General features: G+C 35.0%; 1 protein-coding gene across 1 annotated transcript; it reads right to left on the bottom strand.

Annotated features, from left to right (window-relative positions):
- Positions 1 to 3265: 3265 nt before the first annotated feature.
- On the bottom strand, positions 3266 to 8839 carry LOC112511611 (50S ribosomal protein L21, chloroplastic). Its single transcript, XM_025117299.1, has 5 exons — positions 8445 to 8839; positions 6953 to 7033; positions 6104 to 6205; positions 5932 to 6006; positions 3266 to 3554 (listed from the first exon to the last, which is right to left on the bottom strand). Exons 1-5 carry the CDS (start codon positions 8769 to 8771, stop codon positions 3486 to 3488), a joined length of 654 nt encoding a protein of 217 aa, XP_024973067.1. The 5' UTR covers positions 8772 to 8839; the 3' UTR covers positions 3266 to 3485.
- Between the last annotated feature and the right edge of the window lie 11055 nt (positions 8840 to 19894).

Here is a 19894-nt window from a genome sequence, read left to right as displayed (position 1 = left end):
TATATATATATATATATATATATATATATATATATACACATATTGCATGCTAGTCATGTGAGGGTCATTTTCTCTTCATTGTCATTAGACCCAAGGACCCAAATCAAAATGAAATGCAAACCATAGGGACATGGATGTAGTTAGGGGTCTTTTGCTAAACGCTTACTCGGTAAACGTTTACCAAGTCATTTACCTTACCGGATAAACATGACATTGACCGAGAATCTTACTCGATAAGAGCGATGACAAAGAATGAGAGTCTTACATAGTAAATAAGGGTGATGGCTTTTACCCGATTAGTGCTTACTGAGTCAATTATTACATATGATGTCATTTTGATAGACTAGAATCTTACCGAGTAAGATAAGTGGAAGTGTTCACCCTTATCGATAAGCGCTTATCGGGTAAGCGTTAAAACAACCTCTCAGTGAAGTCAAGGGATGAAAACTAAAGTTTTATTAAATCACAAGGACTAAAAATGTAATTCACTCAAAAATCTACTATTACCCTACTTTGTTAACTAAACGTGGAGACGTCATCTTTTTTCGCATCATCATTTAATCTATATATGCACCCCCAATTTTTACATAACCACCTTTTAGAGCTATTCATTGATACCATACCTTACTTAGGGGTCGTTTATCAAACATTTATTCGGGTAAGTGATCATAGTCACATTACTTTACCAGATGAACATGGTAAGCACCAAAAATCTTACCCGGTAACGACTCTTACCACGGTAAGCGCTTACCAGGTAAATTGTTGCATACGATACTGTTTTGGTGGACTAGAATCTTACCCAGTAAGTAAACGATAGTGTTACATTTTACTAGTAAGCGCTTACCGGGTAAACGTTTGATTAAGGGGCCGTTTATCAAACGCTTACTTGGGTAAGTGAACACAAAGTCACATTACTTTACCAGATGAACATAGTAAGAACCAAAAATCTTACCCGGTAAGAGCGAGACAAAGACCAAAAATCTTATCCGGTAAGTAGAGCTGTAAACGAACCAAACGAACACGAACAGAGGCTTGTTCATGTTTGTTCGTTTAGCTTAACCGAACAAACAAACGAACACAAACAGTAAACGAACGAAAATAATTGTGTTCGTGTTTGTTCATTTAGAAATCAGGTGTGTTTAGTTATGTTCGTTTGTTACCATGCTAAACGAATGTAAACGAACAAACATAAACGGACTGGTTAAACGAACGTAAACAAACAGGCTTAAACGAACAGGTCTAAACGAACATAAACGAACGAACAACAATACTTGTCATTCAATTAACTATTACACGCCAATTATCCATAGTTTAAACATACACAAAAGAATCACCATTCATCAACCATCATTAATATACCAATACTTAAAACGAATACTTAAAAGGCTTTTTAAAATTTGAATTCAAACTAAATAAATAAAAGTTATAGATTAAAAATTAATATATAAACGAACGAACATTCACGAACATAAATGAACGAAAGGGACTCTTGTTCATGTTCGTTCGTTTAAATAAACGAACAAAAAGTGTTGTTCATATTCGTTCATTTATTAAATAAACGAACATAAACGAACTTCCCACTGAACGTTCGGTTCATTTACAGCCCTACCGGTAAATGAGGGCGAAGAATCTTACCACGGTAAGCGCTTACCGGGTAAATTGTTGCATACAATACCGTTTTGGTGGACTAGAATCTTACCCGGTAAGTAAACGATAATGTTACATTTTATCAGCAAGTGTTTACCGGGTAAGTATTTGATAAACGGCCCCTTAGATTGGAGGAACAGAAAAAGAGTAAAATGTGATTTTTATCATGAAAATACCGTGATAGTAGGCATCTCTAATCTCAAGGGATGTCATGATCAGTCGAAAGAGGTATATGATTACACAAGTTCGTAACAATATACAATGAGAACAATGAGACTTGATTTATATCCAAACATTACTCAAATAACAACTAACCACGAAAAAAGAATTGAAACCGAATACCAATATCCAACAGAGACGAAAAGGATGAATAAGCGAATCGTGCTTGGGTCAAATTGCAATGCTAAATGAATAGATCTACTTTACTAAGCATATTGAACCAACAAGGAGCACCACACTAGACATTTAAGTCATAAACCATACCAATCAAAACTTTTAACATGTCGTACCCAAAGGTGGGTTCTGGATGGTAAGATGTACCCTATCCCAAAGAATAGATCTATTTCCGTGTAAACCTGACTTCTAACCCAAAAAGTAAAACCCTTGAAATGGATTGCTAGAGGACAAGGATCAACAAATAGATCTACTTGCCAAACATGAACTCAGCACAAAAAAACTATTGGTGGGAGATAGAAGGGAGTCTTAGGGGCCGTTTATCAAACACTTGTTGGGTAAATGCTTAACGGCAAGAGAAATCGCCCCCACTTACCTTATCGTGTAACATTCTCGGCCAATAATGGATTGTTGGTAATTGTCTTAAACCGGGTAAGAGTCTTTTCCCTCTCTTACCGGGCAAGACTTGCGGTCGTTGCTATGCTTCTTACCAGGTAAGATTCTCATGCTTAATCGGTAAGATAAGTGATATCAGTAGGTGCTTACCAATAAGGGTTTAGTAAACGGCCCCTTAATCTCAAAACCATGTTCTTAAAAGGGTAAATTGCATGACATGATTCCTATTTCATGTAACGTACTTCCAAAACTTTCCATCTATGTGATATCTCAAACATTTAGACCAAAGTGTGTTACATAAAATAAGAATCAAATGAAAGTACGTTGTATTTTCATGCATTTTCATACGTAAACTAGGTATGCTAAATGTTTGAGATGTCACGTATTTGAAAAAAGGTTTTGTAAGTACGTTAAACAAAACAGGAATCGACCATAATGCAATTCCCCCATGTTAAATTTATTTGAAAAGGAAAAAAGGATAGCAGATCCAACCCAAAAGAGCTTAATTGAGGCCTACTCATTATGTTAAATGATGGTTAGTTTAACCAGGTTGGGTTCCGGTGATAAGGAGAGTTAAGATGAGAAGCGTAAGAAGGGATCTCCACCCTTGGATGCACATTAGAATGAAATGCACCGGATCAATCCTCGTATCAAGCGCGATTCATGGGTGCGTTTGAGATTAGGTGATCAAGGGTCCAAATCCCTTATGACGCTTCTCATCTTAACTCTCTCTCTCACACGATCCTTCGCGTAGCTTAACGTGTGCGCAAGTGAGGCTCCTCAAATCAAGAGCCAAGACATTGCTGCAATGAAAGCTATGGAGAGGATGTTCAAAGGGGTGATTAGCAACACAACACCCTGATCATGATTGGAAATCCTCGTTATATGTCCGCTAGCATCATCAAAGAGGGAAAATACAGACTAGACTAACGATTGGAGTATTTTTTCAAGTACGTACAAGTAAAAACAAGGAACAAAAGAACAGCCAGAGTTCCTAATTGAATTTCAGAAATCCAAAAGGAACTTACACCTGCAGAATTTGGCAGGAATCAGGGGAGAGTTGCTGCAGGAGAATCTTGATAGCCTGTGATTCCCAAGATCCGAATTCGAGTGTTTGGCTGCATTCATAGCACAAACAATCAAATACAATCCATTCTACAGCATAGACTGCATTTGAGTTCTGTGGACTTTCTTTTATGATTTGGGGTAGCTTGGACTTTCTTATTTTGTCCTAAAGTTTTTCAATAATTTGTATCCAGACCCGTTCCTGACATTTTAAGTCCCCTGAGGGTAAGTAAAAAAAGGGCCCTTTATAAGTACGAAAAATTCTACAATCAGTGGTTTTATCAGAGAAAACAAAATTGAATACTACAAAGTGCTATTAATTCATATCAAACAATTTCTTCGAGTATATCTAGACATAAAATCAATCAATAATAGTTTGATAAATCAGTATTATCCACATCTTTTTCAACACATAATATTTTGTTCTATCATTAAAGACATCATACGATACATATATCTTTTATATCTAGATTGACATAATTTTTTACCGTTCAGAGTAACATTTTTTGTGACACAATATAAATCATTTGGGTTTCTATCTCACCCATGTTATCAAGGTTTTCTGGGAAAGAAGTCAAATAATTAATGGGACCTATCATATTCAAGCTAAGGTTTAACCCTACACTTGACCACAAGGGTTGTGGCGTAGTGGTTGAGGTCTCGGAGGATGTCGTGGAATATCCTATCTACCTAGGGTTCGATTCCATACACAACAATTTTGGCCACCGAGTTTATCAGGCCACGATTAGTCCATGCATAGCCTGGGACACCCTTTCAAAAAAAAGGTTGAACACTTAAATGGGATCTCGTGATGTGTAGTGGAGTCCCAATTAAACATGAACTAGGGGAGGGCAGGACCAGCCAAAGGCCCAAAAAAAGGATAGCAATATCAAACTCACGAGCTTGAAGGCTAAAGTTTAAAGTCGTAAAATGAACTGTTGAAACACGAATCCAGTAGATAGAAGATCACAATAGCCAATAATCTTTTGGTACCAAATAAAAGAACTTAGAAAAGCAGTAAGCAATTGCAGAAAACAAAGGAACATTTAACTTTACGAATTTTCTTCTCGAATTTAATTAATTAATATATTTTGGGCCCTTGTTACTACTAAATTCTTATTTGAGCTATTACTATATACTAAAAAATTTAGGCCTCTTTATCTACAAAATTCTTTTGGACGACTCATATATACACTAAAAATGGGCCCATATTTTTCTGGGTCCTAGACGCCCGCCCGTCCGTCCCTCCCTCCCCCAGTAACAGCCCTGTTTGTATCAATCTGAAGTTCAAAATAAGTATGTTGGACATACATACTTAAAATATACCTCTTTTTCCTACAGAGGATAGTGAAAATTTGAACTTCTAAACGGAAATGCATTTTCCATTGAATTCCTTTCAAAAGAGTAAACCTTAGGGTCGTACATCCATAACCAAAAACTAGTAAATAGCTTCACTGAGCAGTCTAGACTTGGTCGACGTGCTAAGAATGTGATGAACAATGGGAACATATTTCCTATTGGAAGATGGATCTGCACCTCCTTGGTCAAATGGATCTTCTAAACGTCTATGCTATTCTTGGTACTTTGACCAAGTCTCGTTTGCTTAGTGAAGTAATTTAACAAATTTTGGTTGTCATGGTCCAGTCCTGGCCCGTTTTAGTTCGATTTTGGAACTGTGCACAGCCCTGCTTAACCTATATAACCAAACTGACCCAATAAAGCCTAGGGTCCCGCCCGGCGGGGTGTATGCAAACCTGACGTCTACCCACAAAGAGTAGAGCAGTTGTTTCCGTGAAGTCCTGTTTAACCTAAATCTGACCACAAAAACGACATGGCATTACCTTGGTACCAATTATAACATCAGCTCCTTATTTTAATATATATATATATATATGTGTGTGTGTGTGTCTGTGTTTGTATAAAAGTGGTGTCTAAAGAATGCCAACTCAATTCTCTTTTTATTACTGAATAATATGAACATGAAATTCATTTACTCATACAATATATAACACTCCTAGAAATGCCTAATACAAGCATCAAGATCACATGCATCCTATGCCTTTCTTCCAAGCCTTCCTCTTTTTTATTTGAGCATAAAGGTTGATTACCGGCAACCCCGGTCAACCACTAGGAACCACATGTGAAGAGGCATTTCATAACTGACTCAACGGCTGAGGCTAGCGGAGGGATTCAAGCCCGTCTCTCGCAGGATTCGAACCTGAACCTGTTGTGTATTTGATCAAAGCCGCTCTGCCCCTTTGCCAACTAAGCTGCAGAGCCAAGGGCAATCTTCCTCCTTTTTATATTTTCTCAAACTTCCTCTCTTTCACACACTTTTTACAACTAGGGGGCCTTCACGGAAACAATCACTCTACACTTTTCACAAGTAGAGGAGTCTACAAAGGTACAAGTGACGGAAAAGTAGAATACCTGTCTGTGGCCAATATTCCTCCTGTAATTCTTCTTCTTCTTGTACTTGAAAACCACCACCTTTGGATCTAGCCCCTACACAATCAGTGACCAAAATTAGTGAGCAGAATATCATTAGAAAACAATTAACATCATGATTTGAATAATATATTATTTGTAGGGAATGAAGTACCTGTTCCTCTACTACGGCATGTACAGCTGCATTAGGCACCACAGGCTTCCCAATATATGTGCTGGTTTTTGTACCCACGAGTAACACCTTGTTTAGAATTATCTACATACACCAACTCGCGTCAAAAGATAAACAGAAAATAGAAATTAGGCGAGTTTTAGTCCCAGCATCCAAGTATTTAGATTCCCTCTATCTGAAAGAAGAGTATGTTTCAAATTTTAGGAAGAATTGAAAACGATTGATTACATGCATATTAACAAACTAGATCTTTACCCAAATATTAAGAGAATCCTACATGCAAGTTGACCTTTATTCTATTTATATTATCGAGCATCTTCCACAGCCATAACACAACGAAGGTTGATTAGCAAAACTAACAGTGTAGGTAGCATATATAAGAAAAAAGTAATATAGTGCTAAAATACGCATAGATTGAACTCTCAAAGGCATTACCTTGTAAAGCCCATAAGTATTAAAAGTATGAATCTACCAGCATTTTCATGGTCTTGTAGAACATGGATACGCAAAGAAAATTTAGACATAATAGGCCACTATGATAGGCAAAGTAGCACTTCAAAATATAATAAATTCAGCATGATACAAATTTCAGTCAATCAACACTTATTTTAATTGATAAGGCCTTATATGAACCAACCATCTGGTACTCCAGAAATGAAGTTCAGATGTAAATTAACAAAAATAAGCAAACTTGAAGAATGCGACTCGGACAACTAAGCAAAGACCATATAGAAATACTTGATACTAGTGTGGTAAATAAAAAAAATGAATTTGAAGTAAATGAAATAAAGAAGAATAAACAGTCCATATGAAATTATGTTTAATGCTTACTTTGTCATCAACATTTGCACCCTTCAGCCTTTGCGTGTACAGAAAACGTCCTGGAAAAACTATATATTGTCGACCACCAATCTGAACAGCAATCAAAACAGAAACAATAATTAATCATCCAAAACCCCCATAATCAGGCTGTTATTCTTACGCATCTTACAGATTTCAGAGTGATCACAAACCCACGATGTTAACACATTAGAGACAACAATTAGTTTCATACACATAAGATATAAAAGGAGGCACAAGAGCCCACATACACTTTTCATGATTGGCTGCAAATCCTGCTCTCCCTCTCAACCTACACTCTCCATTCCAAACAAAAATAGGGATAGTTCATAGTTTAACTCATACAGTTGAAGAACTCTGTTTTAAATATGAAATTGATATAAGTAAATATCAAGAGATTTTTTCATGGCAACTTGTATATATTGATCTATTTTGCACAAAACTCAAACTGACCCATAAAAGGCCCAGATATATTTATGAGTGATTAGCATTTGTAACTATTGTACTTGGCTTTTGCTTTCACAAAAACCATTTTAGTTGCAAAAATCCCAGAACAAACACTACAACACGGGAAACATGAACATTTCCCCCCAATTTCTGCAACTACAATAGTTTTTTGAAAACTATAAAGTACAAGGGATTAAAATGTTCAAGTTTTTTTAGTAGGATGCGACGTTTTGAAAGCTAAAACCAGTTGCAAGGTTTAGCAATGTTGATTTTAGCAGCTGAATACCAAGTTCTAAATTGTAAATAGATAATAGACAACTACAAATTGGAGTTGTCACAAGAAGACAGCTGAATCACCTGCATTGAATGTAGAGGAGAAGACCTTCTTAAGGCAGCTTTAGCAAGTCTGCTATTGCAGAAGTAGCTAAGCATCCCAATTTCATTAAATGGAGCTTTGAAGATTTATTGAGATCAAAATCATCATTTTTACATCATTTCAAATAGCAAATTTGCTATGGCTGCCATGTCATACCAACCTAAATAGTAATTCACAATGTCATCTGCAGATCAATCCATGGAACTCCCAATTCGTAGTTTAAATTACTATTCTAGGGCACTAAGCACAATTGCCTTTGAATGTCAAACAGGCAGATGAAGAAATCAAAATGGAAACAAAGTGTTCAAATACAATAATTTAGTTTTAATTTGCAATAACATTCACATCAATTAAGGAATTGACGGGGGCCCGCACAAGCGGTGGAGCATGTGGTTCCCCTACAGTATCGTCACCGCAGTAGAGTTTAGAACGAAACAAAAAGCGGATATAGTCGAATGAGAAGGGGTGCCTCCTCAGACAAAAAATAAATCCAATTGGTTTAAATGAAATGTGAATAATCCGTCCTTGAACTATCCATGTGGCTGTAAAAGTGCAGAGAGCAAAATCCAACCCCTTTTACAAGAAATTCACATAGAACAAGTGGGAATTTTAGGGTTACATAAGAGGGTCAAATGCTAACGTCTCATAAACTCAACTCACCATGACAACAGCGAAGACTTCTTCTCCTTTCGGTTCAGTTGTACTCAGGGTTTCTTCGGCAGATTCTGGCTGCTCAGGTTCAGAAACTTCGTCTTCAGATACAAGAGTTGAAGGTTCAGTTTGGGAAAGTTTAGGTACAATCCTCGATGAAGATGATGGTCTGTGGTAAGAGGGAGTAGTGAATTGGAGAGAAGAAATTGAAGAATGAGGAGGATTACAGGTGAAATTGAACGTAGTTGCAGTTATTGGAGCATAAGTTTTGTGGGTAAAGATGGATGTGATGGAAGGAGAGCAGGAGGATGAAGGGCAAGAGAAGCTCATCGCCATTTTCGAAGTTTTGCTCGATTACTCTCAATCCGTTTCCTGCACCTATCTTATCCAACGCCCAGCACATATCGGTATCTTATTGCAACATTTTCACTTTTTATTAGATATGGTCTCACCTTTTAGCAAAATACCTAAAAAGCTTTTTTTTTTACTAGTAGTCGATTACATGTTTGAGATTGTTTATAAAAATAATTTATTGATTTATTTCAGTGTGGTATTGGTAATAAATTTTTTTGAGTATTTGGATAAATAATTTATACCAGTGTCAAACCTATAATAAAAAGTTTTTGAAGAAGTTAAACTTTTCTGACTTGTAATAAATTTATAATTGTTTTTTGTAAAAAAAATATAAGTTGTTTCAAATAAGCAATCTCAAAACACCCCCTATATCATAAACAGAGATATGGACTACCTTTATGGCTTTATCACGGCTATGTTGTGGGACAAGTGAATCAGAGATGCGAACGACCTTTGACTCGACTTAGATCGTAGACCAAGTCGTCTCTACACCACCAGATCTACTCACGGTGTATTATCAAAATAGAGGCTTTTCCATTTGAACCACTGTCTAACTACAAATTATTATGAGTAGATTTCAATTTCGGTCCCTAACATGTATGATTTTCAAAGGAGGTCATCAATGAACTTTAGAAACTCGGATTTGGTCCGTCACGTTTGTTAATTCTCAACGATTTTGGTTTCTTCGTCTAACAGTTGTTAATTTTCTTCATTAAGTCCAATTAAATGAAGGGTAATTTAGTCATTTTATTATTTTTGTTATATTAAAAAAATATTAATTATATGAATTGTGAGAAAAAAAAAGTGGCGATTATACCTTTTTTTACAATTTAAAGTTAAAAATATGATATGTTTTTTAATTTAATATAAAATTAAGTAAATAGCGAAAAAGATTAAAATATCATTCATTTAACTGAACTTAACGAAAAATATTAACAACAGTTAGACAAAAAGACGATATCCGTTAAAAATTACAAAAATTAAGTACCAAATTTGAACTTTACTCAAATTATTAGTAAACAAAAAAGAAAATTATGTTTTTTGCCTCTGTAGTTTGTTAAAGTTTGCAATTTTCGTCCCCATAATTCTGAAATTACAATGTTCATCCCTATGGTTTGTAATTTTTTGTTGTTTTCGTACCTACACTTTAAATTTATTGTTGTTCTTGTCCTTGTATTTTAGTTTTTTTGTTGTTTTCGTCCATGTGATTCAAAATTTATTTGTTGTTTTCGTCCCTATGCTTTATAGTTAATTGCTTTTTGAGCCCCTCATACTTAAAGGTAAGAATTAGCCTCAAAGACAAAAAATATCAATGATATACAAATCATAAGAATAAAACTACAATTTCAATTCCATAGGGATGAAATCCACAACTTTTAACAAATCACATGAACAAAAAACATAATTTATTTGATACAAAATATTTTTATTTAATCTTTGTTAAACGTTAGTTTTTGGAAACTTCTGTTACTTTTTTTAAATATAAGATCAATCAACAAAATGAATAACATAATATTTGACATTTTTTAAAATCTCATCCCACATTTGATCCATTTAAAAAAAACTCTTAAAACTACAATTTAGTTTTCAGTTTACAATTAAATTTTACATTTTACGTATCGGATAGGTACACTTGCAATATGAAAAAAAAAAACGTCAGAGTAATATCTCACAACCACAACCTACATTTTGATCTTTTAAAGTTCTATTTTGGCACTTTTAACCTAACAGCAAAATTTTGTTGCATGTCAATCCAAACACATTGCTCCACCCATTTTGACACATAGTAACAACAACTAGTATGTATTGACATTTGCTTGATGGTGGGAAGGGTCCCATGAAATTACTTCCTCTCACATCAAACAACTCTACTTCCAAAATCCCATTTAAAGGCATTTCATTTCTTTGAGAAATTAAACCACTTCTTTGACATTCATTACATTTTTTTGAAAAATTGTGGGCATCTTTGAAGCCAATAAAAAATAGATTGTATAGTCTTAGTTGTTGTTTTTTGGCCTCCAAAGTGTCCTCCATGTGGTGCTTGGTGGCAATGCTGTAGAATTGTTGTCACTTCAGCCTCTAGATGCACTTTCTTATAATTTAATCTGCACCAAGTTTAAACAAGAAAGAATCATCCCAAAGATAAGATTTAGTATCATGGAGAAATTTCTTAAGCACGGGGCCAGTATAATCCACAGGTTTTATGCCACAAGCCAAGTATTTTGCTATGTCAGCAAACCATGGTGGCTCGGATTCTTGTAGCACAAGAATTCTTTAATCGGGAAAGGTTTCAGTGATGTCCCCTTCCACTTCATCAGGTTTCTCTAACCTTGACAAATGTTCAGCCATTTGGTTGTCTACTCCTTTTCTATCCACTATCTCAAGGTCAAACTTTTGCAACAACAAACCCATATTATCAACCTAGGCTTAGCATCCTTTTTTGAGATCAAGTATTTAATGATAGTTGTGATGCACAATCACTTTTGTCCTATTAAATATGGTTTGAACCTCCCAAAGGCAAAAAACCACAACTAATAACCCTCTTTCAATTGTTGTGTACTTAATTTGTGCTTCATTCAAAGTCTTAGTTGCATAATAAATGGAATGAAAAACCTTCTTTGTTCTTTGACCTAAGACAACACTTACAGCCAAGGTTCTAAATGGCGTGAGGCGTGGCATAGTGACGAGGTCAAACCTTAAGCATTATGAGTTATGGCGAAGCCATGGCGTTTTCCAAGGCATGTCTTAAGGCGACAAATATACATATGTGTGTGTATATATGTGTCAGTGTCTTGAACAATAATAATTAAGTTATTAACAATTTGAATTCATATAAAATGATAAACAAAAGAAGAACCATGAATTGATAATTTGATATCAAATATATAGAGTTTACAAAAATGATATCAAATATACAAAGCAAGTCATTGTTTATAGTCCTGTTTGGTAATCAAACAAAAAAATCAAAGTAATGAAATAAGAGAACAACAAATGAAAGTAATCAAACAATATTTTTTTCGTATGCTGAGTAGTAATTTAAGGTTTTTTCTTTTTTCCCATTTTGTTGATTTAAGTATTTGGTCTATATAAACTATAAAATTATATTTACATTTACCCCTATTCAAGTTTTAAAAATTACAAATTTTCTTCTACGCCTTCCATAATGCGGCATGGCATGCCATGGCGAGCTCCACGCCTTATATCTACACCAAAGGGGTTAACGTGGCGACAAGGTTGTGCCTCGGTGCCATAGCACACCACGGCGCACTTTTTAGAACATTGCCTACATCTTAATTACTGACATCACACATGATCTTAAAATGTTTGTTCCAATCAGGAGCAACAACTATTGGTGCAGTCACCAAAGCTTTCTTCAAAGTGTTGAATGTATTTTTATATTCTCCATTAAAATCAAATTTTTGATCATGCTGTAAGAGTAAACACAAAGGTTTTGAAATTTTTGAATAGTCTGATAAACCTTTTATAAAATCCAGCATGACCAAGAAGTTTCTTATTCCTTTAATAGTGGTAGGTTCTTGTAGTTTTTTCAATTACTTAAAGTTTAGCTTTGTTCACCTCAACTTCTTTTCTGAAATTAAATGTCTCGTAAGAATTCTTTATTTAACCATGAAATAAAAAACTTCCTTCTTAAGAACTAAATCAGTTTCTTCATACATTTCAAGAATCTTTTTCAAATCTTCCAGATATTTATCAAAAGATGACCCATGCACTGAAAAATCATCCATAAATATTTCCATGGATTTTTCAAGCATGTCAGAAAATATGGAAATCATGCATCTATGAAAGATTGCAGGAGCATTGTAAACTCCAAAATGGCATTCTCCGAAAGGACAAAAGTACCATAAGGACAAGTGAAGGTGGTATTTTCCTTGTCTTCTAATGATATGGCTATTTGATTGTATCCTTAGTATTCATCCAAGAAATAGTAATACTCTTTACTAGTTAATCTATGCAACATTTGATCAATAGAAGGCAATGGAAAATGGTCCTTTTTGTAGCCTTGTTTAGTCCACGGTAATCTATGCAAATTCTCCAGTCGGATACTACTCTAGTGGGGATGATTTCATTTTCGTCATTGGTAATGACTGTGAACCCTCCATTCTTTGGAACACATTGGACTGGACTAACACAAGAACTACTGGCTTTTGGGAAAATAATTCTCGCATCTAACCATGTTAATGTTTCCTTTTTTACTACCTCTTGCATGAAAGGGTTTGAACTTCTTTGTGGTTCTATGGATGTGAAGTTCTTGTCTTTTAGGATGATTTTATGTTGAAAAAGAGATGGACTAATCCTTTTAAGGTCAACAATGGGGTAAAACTCTTTTGTTAACTATTTTTCAACGACTCAAACGCTACAACATGCAATGGGATAGTATCATCCTCTATTAAAGCTAACTCCTCAATAGTCTCTTCATTAGGGATGCACATAGGTTGGGTTGGTTGGGTTAAAGGACTTTGAATAACCCAACCCAATATTTACGGTTTGAAAAATCTCTACCCATCCCAACCTAATAAAAACTACAACCCAACCCAAACTGTGTGGGTTGGGTTAGGTTGAAACTTTGGTATATCATTTTACCATCTAACTAATCGTTTGTGTTTAAAAAAAAGTAATATAAAAATAAGAACATACAAAGGCTAACAAACTCAAAAAAAGGTTGAAGGTTCATACGAATAAGAAAGTAAAATTACAATTGAAATTGTAATATAATTTTGAATATAGACAACTACAGGTTGGTCTAATGTCTACTAGATATATATTAATGTTGGGTTTTAAACTTTAATTGTAATTATACTCAAGGTGTAAGGGCTTATCTTGTAAATAACTTTGGGGTATAAATACATTTGTGTTAGTTTGTTTAGAAAATCAAGCTCTTTCATTGTGTAAACGTATCTTGTAAATCTCCTTTTCAATATCAATACAAAGATGATTTCTTGAAGCTTTTGTTTATACAACTTGATTCTGGGTTTAACAATTGGTAATGTGTGGTACTTAGATTTGGGTTGTTCTAAACACATGACTGGACAAAAGGAAATTTTGTTAAATTATGTTGATAAATATGGTGGAGCAGTAAGGTTTGGTAATGAAATTTTTTCTCTGATGGGATATGATGATTTAGTGCAAGAGAATTTGATCATAAAGAAAGTTTCTTAGGTTGAGGCACTCATAATATATATAGCATTGGGAAATTTTGTGATAAAGGCCTGGAGGTTAGTTTTAAAGCTAAACGGTGTTCTGTGAGGACTGAAGATGGTAAAGAAATTCTAGTTGGGACAAGATGTTTGAATCTTTATACTATTGACTTGTCAAACTTGAAGTCTTCTAATGTTGTTTGTCTAATGTCAAAAGCTTCTTTTTAGCAAAATTAGTTGTGGCATAAAAGATTGTCTCACTTGAACTTCAAAAGCATCAATAAGTAGGTAAAAGGTGGTTTAATTAAAGGTTTACCAGATTTGAGGTATGAGAATGATCATATGTGTGTAGCTTGTGAAATGGGAAAGATGAAGCGTTCGTCTCACAAATCTAAATCTGAACAGAATACTATGCGTTCATTGTAACTTTTACACATGGATTTGTGTGGTCCCATGAGAGTTCAAAGCATAATGGTAAAAAGTATATGATTGTGATAATAGATGATTATTCTCGATATTCTCGAGATCAAAAGATGAAGCTCCTGAGATAATCATTTATTTCGTCAAGAGTGTACAAGTGAACTTATAACTATCTATTCAGTCAATCAGATCGGGTAATCGTACTGAGTTTAAGAATAAAACTTTGGATTCTTTTCTTAAGTCAGTTGGTACTCTCACACTTTTTCGGCTGCTCGGACTCCACAACAAAATGCTGTCGTTGAAAGAAGAAATAGGACACTGGTGGAAACAGATCTTAAAATGCTTGCATTTTCAAAGTTGCCTTTATTCTTCTGGGCTGAAGTTATAGCAACTGCTTGCTTCACTCAAAATCGATCCATCATTCACAAACGTTTTGGTAAAACTTCTTATGAGATCATCAATAATAGAATACCTAATATCAATTTTTTCATATTTTTGGTTATAGGTGTTTTATGCTGAATGATAAAGATGATCTTGGCAAATTTAATCCTAAAGTTGATGAAGTTGTCTTCATTGGTCATTCAAAGGAGTTTGCTGCTTATAGAGTTTATAACAAACGAACGAGAATTGTGAATGAGAGCGTGAATGTTAAATTTGATGAATTAGGGGATATATCTTCTGAACAACCTGGTTAAGAATCAATTTTTTCTTGAGTATTAGCATTGGAACAAATTAGTTCAGGACGTGCACGAATTCCAGATCTTGGTTCTACTTCAAATTCTCATATTACTGATTTGGATTTATTGTTTGAGGACTTTTATGATGAATATTTTGGTACTCACAAGAATAATTCTTTTTCTAATAGTTTGATCAAGTTGCGAGGATGGAGGAACCAATAGTTTTTTCTGATTCAAGCATTTCTTGGCAAATAGAATCTGATAAATCAACTGCAACTCGTATTATAGTTACTCCCAGTAATGAAGTTGCAGAGACGTGTATATCAAGTGGCAATACATCAATTCAGTTGGAAGTTCCTATTATAAATTCAAGTGATGAAACGCAAAATGTTCAGTCTAGTGTACATTAAGTGTCTTCAACTGTGAATTTGCCTACTTTGAACTTCAATATAGAACCATCACTTGAGTCTCTACAAAATAATTCTCAGAGTACATATGTGGACCCTTGCAATGATCAATCGATGTATGAACTACTACCCCATGATTTGAAATGGACAAAGAACCATCCTTTACATTAAGTAATTGGAGATCATGTGGCTTCTATTAGGACTAGATATGGTTCAGTGAATAAATGTCTTTTTGCTACATTTCTTAGCAAAATAAAACCGAGAGCAGCTTCTGAAGCTTTTGCATATTCTGACTGGATATTATCTATGCAAGAAGAGTTGAATTAGTTCGAAAGATTAAAAGTTTGGAGATTGGTACCTCGTCCAAAGGATAAGTCTATGATCGACACAAAGTGGGTTTTCAAGAATAAGAAAGATGAAGATAGTATTGTTGTTCGTAACAAAATAGAGACTGGTTATAAAAGGTTATTGTCAACAAGGAGTAGACTATGATGAGACATGTGTACCGATTGCTCAAATTGAAGCAATTCGTATCTTCTTCGCCTATGCAGCTCACAAATATTTCAGAGTGCTTAAAATGGACATGAAGACTACTTTTCTAAATGGTATTTTAAAAGAAGAAGTGTATGTGTCTCAACCTGAAGGATTTGTCAATGCATCTAAGCCAGATCATGTTTACATTCTTGACAAAGGCCTTTATGGTTTAAAACAAGCTCTACGATCCTGGTATGATGTTTTATCTGAGTTTCTAGTCAAATCTGGTTTCGCCAATGGTAAAATCAATACAACCTGCTTTATTAAGAAGCACAGTGATGATATTATTCTTATTTAGATTTATGTAGATGACATAATTTTTGGATCTACGAATCCGCAGTATTGCAAGAACTTTTCCAATATGATGGTGTCTCCTTTTGAAATGAGCATGATGGGAGAAATAAATTTCTTTTTTGGTTCACAAGTTAAACAGCTATGAAACGGAATTTTCATAAATCAATCAGAATATATTCTTGATATTTTGAAGAAATTTCATTTGGAGACATGTGTTCCTATGAAAGCTCCAATGGCACCAGGTTCTAAGCTTGATGCTAACCTTATTGGGAAAATTGTTGATCTTAAAAGTTATAGAGGAATAATTGGTTCTTTGCTTTATATGACGACAAGTTGGCCAGACATTATGTTTTTTTACTTGTTTTTATGCTCATAACAAGCAAATCCTAAATAATCACATCTTGTGGGCGCAAAAATGCATTTTTCGTTATTTGAAAGTCAATATTATTCTTGGATTATGGTATCCTAAGGATACATGTTACGAATTAAATGCTTACTCAGATGTTGATCATGCAGGTTACAACTTAGACATAAAGAGGACATCTGGTAGTGTTCAGTTTTTTGGGAAATAAACTTGTAAGTTGGGCGTCTAAGAAGCAGAATTAAGTGTCAACGTCAACAGTAAAAGCTGAATATGTTGTTGCAGCAAGTTATTATTCTCAGGTCATTTGGATGAGGATATAATTAAAAGACTACAATTTTACATATAACAAGCTCCCAATCTATTGTGACTCAAAAGGTGTTATTATAATTTCTTGTAATCCTGTTCAGATACAAAGACTAAAATGTTTTTCAAATATTTTATGCTTTTCTTAAGGGGAGAAAAGAACTAAAATGTTTTTCAAATATAAAGTGGATTTTTAAGGGGAAGAGTCTTCTTGTGTTTTTAAATCAATTAAACGTTGTGTTTGTTAAAAAGAAAGACGGATCGATACGAATGTGTGTTGATTATCGGGAGTTGGATGAGCTGACGATCAAAAATAAATATCCTTTACCAAGAATCGATGATTTATTTGATTAACTGGTGGGAGCCAGTTACTTTTCCAAAATCGATTTGCGGTCGGGGTACCATCAATTGAAAGTCATGGATGAAGATGTTTCCAAAACTACTTTCCAGACCATATATGGACATCATGAGTTTTTGGTTATGTCTTTCAGTTTAACCAATGCTCCAGCGGCTTTTATGGATCTGATGAACCAGGTATATAGTGAATATCTCGGTAAATTTGTTATTGTGTTTATCGACGATATTCTTATATACTCGAAATCTGAATAAGAACATACAAAACACCTTCGTCTGATCCTTGAACTCCTAAAGAAAGAAAAGTTATTTGCAAAACTGTCCAAGCGTGAATTCTGGTCTAGGGAAGTTCAATTTCTAGGTCACGTCATATCTGAGGCAGGAGTAAAAGTGGATCCTGCTAAGATTGAAGCTGTAGAAAGATGGGATGCACTGAGAACTCCTTTTGAAGTTGGTAGTTTTTTGGGGTTAGCAGGCTACTATCGGAAGTTTGTTCAGGATTTCTCCATATTTGTTGTACCATTAACTAAGTTGACTCAGAAGAACATCAAGTTTCAGTGGGAAATTGAAAGATCATCTTTGCAATGCTCCAGTATTGTCATTGTTTGAGGGATCTGAAGACTTCGTGGTCTATAATGATGCTTTAAAGTTAGGTTTGGGTTGCGTATTGATGCAAAGAGGAAAAGTGATTTCTTATGTGTCAAACAATTGAAGGATCATGAAAAGTAGTATCCAACGCACGACATGGTGCTTGCAGCTGTAGTTTTTGCTTTGAAGATTTGGAGACCTTACTTGCTGGGAACAAAATGTCATATTTTTACAGATCACAAGAGTCTCCAACATCTGTTTAGTCAAAAAGAGTTAAACATGTGGAAACAATGATGGATTGAACTGGTAAACGATTATGATTGTGAGATTCTCTACTATCCTGGGAAAGCAAACGTGGTAGCAGATGTTTTAAGAAGAAAAGAGAAAAGTGGTATGATCAAGGTTGTAGCAATGAGAATGTATCTTTTGCCAGATCTCCACAGTGAAGTTTTAAAGTGTCAAAAAGAAGCAACTAAAGAGGACAATTCCAAGTTTGAACGAATAGGTAAAATGATTTCCACTCTGGAAAAGAACGACAAGGGAATCTTATGCTTTCAGGGACAGATCTGGATACCGCGCTATGGGAATATCTGGGATATTATTTTGGATGAACGCCACAAATCCTAGTATTCTATTCATCCCGGTACCGATAAAATGTATAAAGATTTAAAACCATTTTATTGGTGGCCGGGAGTGAAGAAAGACATAGCGAGGTATATGGAGCGATGTCTAACATGTCTACAAGTGAAGGTAGAACATCAGAGACCATACAGGAATCTACAGTCTCTGGAGATTCCTATGTGGAAATAGGATCATATTATGATGGATTTCATCATGAAGTTACCGCGAACTCCAAAAGGATATGATGTCATATGGGTGATTGTGGATCGTTTATCAAAATATGCGCACTTTCTACCGATAAAAGAGAATTATCCGTTAGAAAGGTTGGCAAAGATTTATAATGAAGAGATAGTAACCAGGCACGAAGTTCCACTGTCTATCATTTCAGATCAGGATAGTCGGTTTATGTCTAAATTATGGGAAAGTTTTCAGAAAGCTTTGGGATCTCAGATTCGGCTGAGTACAACGTATCATCCACAAACTAACGGACATAGTGAAAGAACGATCCAGACTCTTGAAGACATGTTAAGAGTTTGTGTTATCGACTTCGGGGGATCATGCGAAGATCATTTGTCGTTGATTGAATTTTCCTACAACAATAGTTATCACTACATCATCCAAACGGCACCGTATGAAGTTTTGTATGCAGAAAATCCAGAACATCGTTATGTTAGAATGAAGTAGGTGAGAGGCAGTTAACAGGTCCAGAAATTGTTCAAGTTACTTCAGAGAAAACTGAACAGATTCGAGAAAGAATTAAAACAGCTTAGGACCGTCAAAAGAGCTATGCCGATAGACGCCGTAAGCCAATTAAATTCCTAGTGGGAGATGAAAGTCTCTTCCTGGAAAGGTATTATCAGATCCGGTAAGAGGGATAAGCTCAGTCTGAGGTATATCGGGCCATTCAGAATTTGCAAACGAATCGGAATGGTTGCATATCAGTTGGAGCTACCAAAGGAGCTTAGTTCGATTCATAACACTTTCCATGTGTCTAATCTACGAAAGTGTTTAGTTGATTCGAGTTTGGCAGTACCACTACTAGACTTGAAATTAGACAATAAGCTAAACTTTGTGGAGACACCAGAAGCTATCATTGATCGAAAAACTAGTGTAACACCCTCATTTTTTTTTGAGAATGTCACGTAACCTGAAACAAATTCCTAAATAAATACTCCAAAAGACGGCTGAAATAAAACCGTTTGAACCGTTTACAGCGGAAGTCTTTGAATCGCCCAAAAAATTAACTTAAGTTCTAACCCACCTCATACCAGGTTAAGTTACAAAAGATCAACACAACGCTGCTAGACAAAAGACTAAAAATAAGATGATAATTAGCAACTCTCTAAGCGTGTCCTTTGCCCTTATCCAACCTCGAACTACTTGGCCC

Source organism: Cynara cardunculus (assembly GCF_001531365.2).
Source record: "Cynara cardunculus var. scolymus isolate 2C chromosome LG 4, CcrdV1, whole genome shotgun sequence".
NCBI classification, from domain to species: domain Eukaryota; kingdom Viridiplantae; phylum Streptophyta; class Magnoliopsida; order Asterales; family Asteraceae; genus Cynara; species Cynara cardunculus.
The sequence above is the reverse complement of the archived record's forward strand: the minus strand, read 5'-3'. Positions and strand labels throughout refer to the sequence as shown.